Below are 12,636 nucleotides of genomic sequence, written 5' to 3'. Positions count from 1 at the left end.
GGCTGGCAGCGGCGCCGTGCCGTACCGTCAGCGCTAGGGCTCCTCTCCATCCTGCCCCCGTGGGGAGCCGGGAGGCTGGTCCCCCGCTCCGGCGGCGGCGGGGGAGGCGGTGGCGGCTCTCCTCAGCCGCCGGTACCGGAGGGGCTGACGCGCACCCCGCGGGGCGGGGGGCAGCTCCGGCCCGGCGAACACTTCCCTGCGCACCAGCGGGTGCCGGGGGGTCCCGCGCAACCCCTGCGGAGCCGGCGGGCCCCTCGCGGCTTCTCCCTCGGGCAGACCGCGCGGAAGGTAGCGGATTTCTGCCGCGGAAGGGCGAGGAGGCGGTGACGGAGGCGGTGATGCCGGGCCGGCGCGGCGGGGAGGCGGCGACGGCGATGCCGGCGCGGGGGGGCGGGGTTGAGGGGCCGCCATCGCGTCTCGGGTGGCAACGGGCGGCAGCATCCCGAGGCGGCTCCGCGGGAGCGGAGGTAACGCGGTACGGCCGGCGCAGCCCGGGGGGGGTTTCGGCTTCCTTCCCCGCTTTCCTTCGGCTCCCTGCACCTAGAGGGAAGGCGGGCAGGGAGCGGCCTCGGTGCAGAGGCTGCGGCGGCAGCGCCTTGCCCTGCGGAGCATCTGGGGCGGCGGCTTTGGCGACCCGCGCTGCCGCAAGCGTGCGGTGGAAGATTAACGCCGTGTGCTTTTCTGTATTGTGTTTAAAGGGCGCCCCGGCTCTGACAGCCCCCGCCCGAGGCGGCTGCCTGCAGCTACTTCCTTGGCGGGGCGGTGTGAGCCTCGCTTATTCCGTGAGGAGAAGGAGGGTCACCGCCGCCCGCGGGGAGCGGAGCGGGCTCCGGGAGCGGCGGTGCCACCGTGGCCGCGCCCCTCGTGCGGCGGGACCCCGCGGCGCCCAGGCCGGCGGCCGCAGCCCCCCGGGCGCCTCATGGCGACCCGAGGGTGGCTTTGTGAAGCCACGTGTTCCTCCCGTGTGGAGGGTGCGGACCGATCATTCCTGTGCGGGTCATTCCCGTGCGGATCGTTCCTGCCCGCGGGCTGTGGCCGGGCACTGAAGGGGGCTCAGCGAGACCCTCGGGCCAGCGCACCTGTCTCGCTGGTCTGCTTTAGTAGTGATTTGATTGTTTTATGTGTTTTTAAATGAAGCGTATTATCTCCGATGTGATCAGGTGCAGCTGTAAGTGCCGCCTGAAGAGTACACATGGGTGTAGCATGTGCCATTTTAGCATTAATTTTCCTCCTTTGAAGAGGCTTCTGCTTTTCTTCCTCAGCATGAAAAATAAGATGATGAACTTTATGATTGTTGCTTCTGTCTTTACCTGTATACATTTCACCAGATGTTCCTCTCACTGCAGCAACTCTGTGTGCTCCCAGCCTAAATCAAGACTGATCAAAGTCCCTGTTGTGAGCTTACTTCTATTTTTTAACTTGGAAATATGAAAATAACTAAAAATACAAAAAATATGAAAATGTTACTTACGACCATACTGATAAACTATTAAGTGAAGAAACGGTCATAGTTCTTTCATACTTTTTTTTCCATACTTCTTTTCATACTTTTTTACATGATAAATGTACCTTGTCCTTTTTTTTTAACAGATGTTAGAACCAATTCTATCTGATCAAAATTTTGTTGGTAGGATTTATTTTATGTTGTGCTAAAGATGGTGTATTTGTATGTGCAAACACAAAAGACTTGGTTGAGCAGATTAGATCTTTACAGTGGGAATTGCTTTTTTTTGCGCGGGGTTCCTGTCTGTTAAGCATATATATGGCAAGGCAATGATTCTTCTCTCATTAGAAAAACATATCCTAGACAAAATCTAAACCTTTCCTATGTAAATGTTCAAACTATGAGGTTCCTAAATATATACATTACAATGAATAAGCATTTCTGGACTTTGCCCTGTTGGTGCTTAACTCCCTGAAGTGATGCTGTTTGCTTGTATAGAGCAATCTTAAATATTGCTCATAGCGCCAGTCGTGTTCAGAAATAGGAGTTCACACACACATCTGGTGTTTGTGAACAGCCAAAATGTGTATGTAAAGCTGTGCTGCTACAGTGAGAGTTGTTTTATGCAATCAAGAGCTAAGGAAGACAGAAGCAAGAGCATCAGAGACCTTTGCTAATGAGCAAGTATCGTATAAAAGCACAGCAAACACAGCTTTTAGCAGTTTGGTACTTCACCTTGGTCATTAAATAACTTGTAGGTTCATCCCAGGTCGAACAACTGACTCAGTGGGAGAAAGAGGATCTTGGCAGATGGTTCCTTTTTCCCTCCCGTTAAAGGAGGGCCGCCCTGTAATGCAGTGTTAGTACATTGCTAATTGCATGTTAACCTTCATCAGCTCCTCTGGTACCTAGCTGCAGTGTGATAGGCCTTACCAGAAGATACATTTTTACTGAAACACTGAAGTGAAGTTTCAGGTCACTCGGTCCTGGTTTCATATCATAGCTTTCTATACCAACAGCAGAATAATTTCAGTTAAAAAAAAAAAATCTACATATATCAGCAAAAAGATTCCTCACAGCTGCAGTGATCAGCAAAAAAAAAAAAAAAAAGAGTTGAAGACGATGTGTTGCACAAGGGTGAGCGATGAGGAAATCCACGTGTTGGTTAGCTTGTGTGGAGGCAGAAAGAACCCTGCATTAGCCATAGCACTCCTGTGGTCAGGTTTGGCAGCGTTAGAGATTGTTCTGAAAGTATTTTTAGCTCCAGTATATTAGGGTTATTGTATTTTAGAAAATGTATACTATTTGTCTCTGGTTCTCCTCCTCCAAGCCTCTTTTCTGTTTCCACTGAAATAATGATCTCATGACAGAATCATGGATTTTAATATATGGTTTTTTTTCTCTGACATAGCTTCAGTTTTCTCTAGTCTCTGCTTTCCCTCTTTCTTGATAAGTTTTTCCAGTTGGCCAAAGCTGCAGATTCTGATTCCACTTAAGATTAAGTGGAGTACTTGAGAGAAAAAAGCCTGCCAACAGTTTTGATTTTGTCAGAGGTGGTATAATGCATCACGTCACTTGTCACTCGGGCAAATAAGAAATTCCTGCCCTGATGGCTTTAAAAGGCATATAAAACAAACAAGACTAGGGAAGAGACTGAAGTATCAAATCTTCATTGATCTGCTGTACACACCTTCAAGCAAATACTAGTTGTTGGCAGATTCCCAAAGCTGGGAATAACAAAAGCAGGCTCGGAGGGGAAGAAGCAGAATTGGGGGACAAAAGAGTCTAGGTTGAGAGATAGTGTGATTGTTCTTTCTTGGGTGGAGATAGTAGGGCAAGAAGCAGTCAAGGTCATAGCTAACAAAACTGTATAGAACTGCAGTCACATGCTGCTAATTGACGTGACAGAGTTTGTAGTTGCGGGTAATTAAATGCACTTCTGAACTCCAGACCATGAGGTAAATAAATGATGGTTACTCTTTGTTCAAAACTGGCTCTGCATTAAGACACCGGGTTTGATGTGATTTGAATTATTCAATTGACTTAAATCATCAAAATGCCCGAGTAGTCCAAGTAATGTGTAAGCTTCTGATACATGTGTGTGCTTTGGAAGGTGTTCAGGAAGAAATGGGAATAATGATTAGGATATGTAAGTAAGAAATTCTAAATCTGTGTAGTTACCACCAAAATGCCAAAATGGTGGTTTACATTCATGATCAGTTCTTAACTTATTTATATAGTTTTGCCATTTTGCTGTAAGGGCTGAAAATGAAGATGGCACGCTCTCAAATGGTAGTTGGATGTCATAATAATAGCTGTAGTATTCTTGTTTTTTCTGCTGACATTTGTTCAGGGTGAATTGCCTTCTAAAAAACATTTGCAACTAGTGTCCTATCCCAAGTTTTTTCATGGAAAAAAATAGTTTGGAGTTGAATTATATTTTTATGGGTCACAAGTGTTCTTTTAAATCCAGTTCTTACAGCCAAATTAGTAATGAAAACATCTGCTTTGTTTATTTTTTCTGCTATTTTGCAGAGCTTTCTGATTATTGCATCATATCTATAATTGATTAAAAATTATATGCATTTACAGATAATAACTTCCTCTAGCATATCAGACAAATAATCATGTGAATTTATAGAGCACGTGTGTTTTTGAAAACTTTACTACACCACTAACGGAAAGTCAGGTGGTAACTGGTTGCAAATGAATTTGGCACAAGATAGATGGAAGAATAAATAACAAGAGAAACACAACTGGTGTGATCAATTTACTTTGGTTTTCCTTTGCAATTTTGCTGTACTTATCTGTTGAAACTGTGGGGATGCCTCTCTTGTAGTTAATTTTGTTGGAGGTGCCTCATTATAATACTCAAGCTTTTTAGTTCTGAAATGGCAGTGATTAGTGTCTGTAAGTTTAAAAATTTTCTCTTTGATTATAAATGTGAAATTTGATGTCTTCTGATGTATCTGTGATACTAGATGTTAATATATAAAGGATAAAATATATATTTAGTAACTAAGCATCTTTAAAGTGTTTATTTGGAATATTGAACCAGAAGACATCCAGCTAAACAGATTGAGGGTCTAACTTAGCATTATTTAAAAGAACACAGTCTCTAAAGATTCATGAGTTGAAGATGAATGATGTAGTATTTTTCAATTAAAAATTTGTACTCCATTTCAGTAGAAGTTACTTCTTTAATTGATTGAAAATAATCTTTGTAATTTTCACATTTTCATTCTAGTTCAGGGATGTCAGGTCAGATTCTCTGTGCTTTAGTATACAAGGTGTTTGCTTTATGATAGAGGAGGAGTATTCTCTCCAGAAAGGTGTGCCTACAGGATGTTGATATGTTGATATGTTACTAGATGTACATTTAGTTTGGGTGACTGCATGTTGACCTTTCAAAATTCCCATATTTAGGTTTTTTGTTGTCTCAGTTGACATGTTTATTGTTACCCCCCAAAAAACACAAAATCCACCCCACACTAGATTAGCTGCTTTATTCTAATTGACCCAGATTTTAATTTTTTTGTTATATTCTATATTAAATAGCTGAAGTGTACACTAAAGGTTGAATCAGGGGCAGGACAAATGAATAGTTATGAAAATAATTCGGGTAGATATGTAGGGCCTGTTTTTTTATGCAACTAATAAGCTAGTGATCTTAAACTTTTGTAAAATAGGTCTAATGGGTCTTATTCAGAATTATCAATGTCTTCTTGAACTGAGAGATTTTATTAGCAGTAACTTGCTTTTGGAAGGCATGGGAGCATTTTCTAGAGACTTCAGAAAAAGGTGGCTCTTTTCCAGTCAGTCAATTCTGAAGCAGAGGAAAAAGTTAATTTCTGTGTCCTTAGGTACTGTTAAATACAACTGCTAATGGAGGAATTTGGATTGCAACTACTGTGGGTTTTTATGTACAGGCTGTACTTTTAGATAACTGAGTACAGAGGCAGTGAGATGGGGATAGAGAGTTCTGGGGAGGGAGCGAAGAGCTGTGGTGTCAGAAGTCAAGGGTTGGGTCAAGGGCAGTGTGGAGTGAGTTCCTCTGCCTGTGGCCCTCAGCAAGAGCCCTCAGTGCATTGATAACACGAGGGCATATTGCTAGATAACCTGTTACTAGATAACTCATAAATTGCCTGTGTAAGCACAGTAATTGGATTGGGATTTTTAGTATTGCAGTACGTCTATGTTCATGCTTAGAACTTCCACCTCGGTCTCGTGGTGCTTCCTTATCTCTGACCTACTTTCTGGCTTTTCTTCTGGTCTTCTCAAGATAGGAGTCCTTTAATTCTGTCCTTCCTACAGTTTTGTTTGTTTTCCTGATGGTAGCAGTTCCTCTTTCATTGAAGGTTATATAGGAATTTGTCTCTTGGTTTGTAGGGGTTGCTGTTTAACTGTGCATGAATTTGACTTTGTGTAAAAAGAACCAAACTTGAAGCAACAAAAGGAAATATCTTAATTTATATTTGTAAATCATAGGGTAAAAAGGTGGAAAGAAGATTTTGCAGGAAAATCCTGGGATAATAAAAATGATTTCAGCTATCTATATTTTGTTTTAGATTGTGATTTGGAGTCGTGGAGAATTCACAGTCTTTCTACAATGGCAGAAAGGACAGATTATACAAAATCACAAATTTCACTGGCTGAATACAGCCCCGTCAATAAATCAGAAAGGACAGATACACTTAGAACAAAGGATGGAGACCAAAATACAATGCAACTGAAGAAAGAAATATCTTTAATAAATGGGATAAGCCTTATAGTAGGCAACATGATTGGTTCAGGTATCTTTGTCTCGCCCAAAGGAGTTCTCATCTACAGCAGATCTTATGGATTGTCTTTAATAATTTGGGCAATTGGAGGGATATTTTCAGTCTTTGGAGCTCTCTGCTATGCTGAACTTGGAACCACTATTACAAAGTCAGGAGCCAGCTATGCATATATCTTGGAGTCTTTTGGGAGCTTCATTGCTTTTATTCGTCTGTGGACATCACTCCTGATTGTTGAACCAACTAGTCAGGCAATCATTGCCATCACCTTTGCTAACTACATAATTCAGCCTTTCTTCCCTTCTTGCGACCCTCCGTATGTGGCTTGTCGTCTCATAGCAGCTACTTGTGAATGTAAGTATTTATTGAAATTTACTATGGTAAGTTTTTATCCAGGGTACGTTTTATTAAACATCTTACCCACGCTCACAGTTGGTGCATGCTGGATCTGCAATGGTTTGCATTACAGTGGGGGAAAGAACAATTACAGCACGTGAGAAACTTGAAGGTGTTCAGTCAGTGAATGACCATTTTCTCATTTGGAAGCAGAAACAAGTATTGAGCTCTTCCAAGCTTACTTACGTGGCAAAAATGGGTTAAAAATTGTTTTCCATTGAGAGAGGTATTTTAAATCAAACCTCGGGATATTCTTAAGACCTATTGCAAAATGGCTCTTATTCTGTAAATTCTAATATAATTTGGTTTGCAATAGTTTCTCAATGGTTACATGCTTCAGTTACTACTCTGGTTTCAAAAAATTATTCATTCAAGATTATTCTTCATACTTGGGATTAACTGTAAAATCAGTACAACAGTATGTGTGGTAAAGCTGTTTTGAAAAGTGGAAATTTTGCATGCACATAAAATATTGAAGTATTTGTATTCATATAGCCAGCTCTGTTAGTCAATACAGAGGAACAGCTGCCCACACACTTCAAACTAGGACATCAAGAGAATGATACTGTATGATTGAATTGTGTGTGTCTTATTTAATTTTAGGTGTTTCCTATTAAAAGTGTTTATAGACATATTTTACATTTCCAGAAAACAGTGAAAACTGTATTTCAGTAAGTCTGTAGGACAGTGCTTTGTGATGTACTGATCCATATCTGTGTGCTCTGGAGCCTGTCACTGTATTGACACGATTTTGTATCAAAAAGCTAGCACAGAACTTGGACTATTTTACTGCCAACAATATGCTGCAAGGATATGTGCTGCTTCTAGCTGGTTCCTTTTTGAGGCATCTGTTGGAAGAGCTCTAATGTTCCTTATTGGAGTTGTCTATAAAGGATAAGAAAAAGGAAATGACAGAGCAGTAGCAGGTACTTTGGATAGTTGACCTCTGTAACTGATTATGATGATTGCAGCTTCCTCTTCCATTCTGGTTATTTTTTTACTGTTATGGAAGCATTAACATCCTGGTTGAGGACCAGATAGGGGGAAAAAATAGTCACAAACTTCTTCCAGGAGATCTGTCAGTTTAATCAGTTCTGTTCCCTCCTTCTTCCAAATGAGTGAAGGGCCTGTAGTGTCATGTTCACATTCCTTAAACAGGTATTGTCCCAAGGTATCTTGGCACAGATTAAGGATTGCGGGGGAATCTGCTCTTCCATTTAAGTATCCCCTCACTCTGAGGGCAGTTAGCCCTTATAAAAAGGAGCTTGTTAAAAAGCAAGAAATTAAGACAAAGTGATTAAATTAAAATTATATAGTAGGTATAGAAAAACACTGTGATGTCCTCTACATATGCTGCTAATAAAGAGGATTTAGCACCTCTTTTTTAGTAGAGACACATGACAGCAGGATCACTCTCAGGAAGGTGGAAGAATTTACTTTACCAGACTGTTTTATGGTTTAAATGCTTGTTCTGCCCTGCTCTGAGTGTCAGTGCTAAGACTCATCCCTGCTCTACAGCTTAATTTAGCTGTTAAAGCTTAGACTTCTCCCCGTCTTGGCATGGCTAATGTTGTTTGTCAGATCCCTAGCTCTGGATATGATTAATCCCTTAATAATGAAGCTGCTGGGAGTGGAAGTCTGCACATTGGTTAGGTACAGATTGCATGTGAGACTGGGTGGGTTTGTTGTGGGGTTTACTTTTAGTTTTGTTTGTTGGGGTTTTTTAATTTTAGTAATAGCAATAATAAAGCTAGTGTGAGAACAGTCTTTTGTGTTATGCAGCATTACTTTGACAATCATTTTGGCAGTGGGGTGTCATCTGGTGCTACAGAGCTAAACTTGAGAGTTCTCAAAAACTTTAAGTGGCTAAACAATAATTAAGTTGAAGAAAATAGTATTGTTAGCAAAAGACAGAGAGATGTGGCTTATTCAGAATATTGATAATCTTACTTTTTTTTCCCTTATAAGGTATCAGAGTATCATTTCATCTCAAGTAGAGACCAAGCCCTAACTCACTAATAATAATTAATCCAAATGAAAGTTGCTTTGAAAAATATGTCTGAAATAAACCCAGCAAGCAAATACTCCAGTCACTAATACTGAAGAGCAGAGTTGTTTTCTTTCCTGAAGGCTCTTTGGGAGCTGCAGCAGTCCTGACTTTTGAAATTTGATATGACTGGATTTTTTTTTCCCCCCTCTTCTTGCCACACTCAGTTGAACCTCATCCAGCTTGTCCAGACTGTGTAACATACCAGTGCTGTACTTATCCGATCATTACCTTTCTTTTGTTATATTTTAAAAGTTATTGCTTTCAATTTGGTAGCTGTGCTAAGATCATTTTTATTTCAATAGCATAATGGTATTCATGGATTATGGGAAAGGAAATAATATCTTTTTATTTAATTTTTATTTACTTCCACCTTCTGAAACAGTCAATTTTATGTTTTACTTATATGCATGTTTAAAAGATGTAGTGCAAGAAAACTTTATGGAGATAAAAAGTACAATAGTAAATAAACACTTTTTATCTAGCTAGAGAGAAAACAGAGATTTGGGAGAAGTACTGCTTCCAATACAGAAATTTCAATTATATAGCGATAATTTGGCTAAGAAAAATATGTACCAAATTATGATTTTGTTAAATAAAGAGTAATGAAGATACTGAATCCTATTTAGTATACAGCCCTTGAGTTCCAGCAAAGGTTGTCTGGCTCTCCACTTCAGAGAAAGGTAATGAATGCAAAAGCAAAATGCTGGGAGTCATGAGAACTGTCTTGGGGAAGTTGATCATGTGAGTAAGTTTGGTCAGCAACTGCAAAATATTTGTGAGATCTGGAAGTCTCAAGTTTCATTGCAATCTTGTGAAATAGGTCTGACTAATTTATTTTGGGATTGAGGACTAAAGATATTCAGAATACTCATTGCTTCCTACCAGTTTGTAAAAATCCAGACTACTGTTGTATTAGTAAGGCACATGCTCATTAGAACCACAGAATGGTTTAGATTGGAAGGGACCTTGAGGATCATCTCATGCCAACTCCCTGCCATGGGCAGGGACACATTCCACTATCACAGGTTGCTCCAAGCCCCATCTAACCTGGCCTTGAACACTTCCAGGAATGGGGCACCCCCAGCTTCTCTGGACAGCCTGTGCCAGTGCTTCATGACCCTCACATGGAAGAATTTCTTGATGACACCTAATCTAATCCAATGTAATCTACCTTCTTTCTGGTTAAAGCCATTACCCCTTGTCCTCTCGCTACATGCCCTTGTAAAATCAGTATGTTCTCTCTTCATAATACAGTTCAGTAGAACTGGAAAATAGCATTGTACTGTACCTGTAACCATACTTGGCATTGCAGCTACTCCATGGATGTTGAACTCATCCTCAACCTAATGAAGCATAAAGAAACCTTTTCATGTAGCAGTTTCTTTAGTTTCAAGGTAGTTGCAGAGTTCAGTTGATGAGGGGTGACATTAGGAAAATGGGCATGTAGTTAGAGAACAGGAAAGTATTTCCTTCTGTCTGTTGAAACAGTGTTTAAAGCATCTGTTTCCTGCTGGTGTGTTGAAACCAGTGTGTTTTCAGTACCTGTGTATTTGGCTTAGTTTGACCTAACTATTAATATAACAAGTAAGTGCATATTTAGATGACAATTAAAAGCTTTGAAAAGTGAGTTAAACTGACCATTGTTCAAATAGTCTTTTAATTTTTCTTTTTTTCTTCCTTTTCTAGGTCTTTTGACATTTATAAATTGTGCCTATGTAAAGTGGGGCACACGTGTGCAGGATATATTTACTTATGCTAAAGTTGCTGCTCTTATTGCTATCATCATTGCTGGACTTGTTCAAATATGCCAGGGTAAGCTTGTAAAATTGGAAGCAAAGGTTTGTGCTTATCAATTAAATTGAGTGATCTAAAGACTGTAAGCTACCTCTATATATTTTATGGAATGCCTCAGTGAAAAAAGTATAATACAGCCACCTTGAAAATACCAGTAATACTAATGCTAGGCATTATCATGATACTGTGTCATAAGATATCCATCTTATCTCAGTTGACTTTGAACATGGTAAAAGAAGATAATTGACTGTTCAGCAATGTTGTGTTATTTACAGCCTGCAGTACAGAATTAAAAAGGAAGTGAAAACAGCAATACACAGAGACAGCAAAATACCGTGAGAGTGATGAAAGTTACAAATTTCTCTAAGGAACATCTCTACAGTGAGATAAATTGAATTTATTTTACAAAAGGAATCTGTGGCCTGAAAGTGTCTGAACTTAAGGCACAAATGTGCTAAGAATATGTAGGTATATAAAACAGCTCTGGTTTTGCTCAAAGCCTGAGTTCTGTTATAGCTGTTGACAATTAGAAGTGTGTGTGTTGGGCATTATGTCTTCAAGTTAAGAGAAATTCTGAACTTAGTTTTGTTCTTAGCCCTTCCTTTGGAAAGAATTTGTTGGTGTGTTAGCTTAAGAAAACTATCCTGTGTTCAAAGCTACCACAAAGGGCTGTCTTTCCCTGGCAATCTATCAATTTATGTGCTTTGCTCTTAACTGGTTATTGTTGAAAGTTCATGAACAAGATAATTACTGTGAACCAATCAAGAATATGCATATGTGAGCACCAGGTTTAGTCCTTAACACATCTGCCCGTCCCTTGTTTTGTAGATACCAAGCTTGTTCACATATAATTTTGTTGACATTGTCTCCATTTTCTGTTCCTAACTCAGCAGTTACTCACCTGTGCCAAAGGAGTAGCAATGTTTGATTTGGATAAAAAGTAGAAAAGAGAAATAAGATATTTTAGAGGCTTCAAATATTACAGTTTTAATGGAGTCTAAACACTTCAGGATGCATAATATAGGGCATGTTTTGGAGTTACACAATAACTTGCCTTTCTGTTTTTGGTGGTTCTGTGTGTGTTTATGTATATAGAGTCTGAATATTAAACTATGATTGATGAACTTGTCTTGGCTTGCTTACAGTCAAAAGATTGCACAAGTTTTCATAAATACTGGTCCAAAAAACACACACTTTTAGCTTGGGAAAATTTTATCTTATCAGGAATACTTTATTCTTTTTAAATTTTTCTCAGTTTTCTATTATTAGTAGCAAAACCTTAAACATCTTTGTAAGTGTTTGTGTAGGGTTCTCTTGTCATAGTTATCTAAGTAACTTGTAATCTTTGTTTTCTGCATAGGCAAAATGTTTGAAAATTTAAAAGGATATAGAAGAATAGAGTGGGTTATTTTATATATATATTTTATAAACCCCCACATTTAACCTGAGTACTGTCATTGCCAATTGTTTATAGCTTAGTCTGAACTTAATGTTCCTGAACTTCTTGTGCTACTGTGGACAAACCAGGTGTTTAACTGTAGAACAATATCATACACAGCGAATAATTTTTAGTAGATTTAAATGCCATGCTTATTCTCATGGCTAAAACATGAAGTAGTTTGGAAAAAATGTCTTAATAAGCAGATTTGAAGGAATTAGGGTTTCTGAGGTGTATTTGTAATTGCGTGGCACATGGAAAAATATTACTTACTGTATTGTATTATCCTGTCCTTCATTGCATCTTTTCCACACAGGACACACAGGACACTTTAAGAACTCTTTTGAGGGATCCTCTTCTGATATTGGAGAAATCTCCCTTGCCTTATATTCTGCCTTGTTTTCTTACTCTGGCTGGGATACACTCAATTATGTAACAGAAGAAATCAAAAACCCAGAAAGGTAAATGATTTGAGCTTTCTAGATGTGGATGGTTCCCAAGTTGCTGGGTTTGTGGCTGTTATTCACTAATAATTTCAGAGCTTATGCAGAAATTAGTAGAACTGCTCTACTGGTGAGGCTGTGGGTGGCCACTAGCAGAGATTCACTAAACTCCATTTAAAGTTAAAAAGAAATTAAAACATAAGAACAATTAAGTGTAGATGATGGCAGGACGCTGTATTCAGTGCTAGATAAGCTCTCAGTTCCAGATGTTGTTACAATTTATTATAATAGGT

General features: G+C 39.7%; 1 protein-coding gene across 2 annotated transcripts in view; it reads left to right on the top strand.

Annotated features, from left to right (window-relative positions):
- The first annotated feature begins 394 nt into the window (after positions 1-394).
- Positions 395-12,636, top strand: part of SLC7A6 (solute carrier family 7 member 6) — a 27,260-nt gene continuing 15,018 nt past the window's right edge. The window contains exons 1-4 of one of the 2 annotated variants that reach the window (XM_021535245.3): positions 395-475; positions 6,013-6,576; positions 10,355-10,480; positions 12,217-12,361. In XM_021535245.3, coding sequence (XP_021390920.2) covers positions 6,054-6,576; positions 10,355-10,480; positions 12,217-12,361 — 794 coding nt within the window. In that variant the 5' untranslated portion in view covers positions 395-475; positions 6,013-6,053. The remainder of the gene's footprint in view (positions 476-6,012; positions 6,577-10,354; positions 10,481-12,216; positions 12,362-12,636) is intronic. The other variant, XM_021535243.3, reaches the window with a different exon arrangement.

Source organism: Lonchura striata, chromosome 13 (assembly GCF_046129695.1).
Source record: "Lonchura striata isolate bLonStr1 chromosome 13, bLonStr1.mat, whole genome shotgun sequence".
NCBI lineage: Eukaryota > Metazoa > Chordata > Aves > Passeriformes > Estrildidae > Lonchura > Lonchura striata.
The sequence above is the reverse complement of the archived record's forward strand: the minus strand, read 5'-3'. Positions and strand labels throughout refer to the sequence as shown.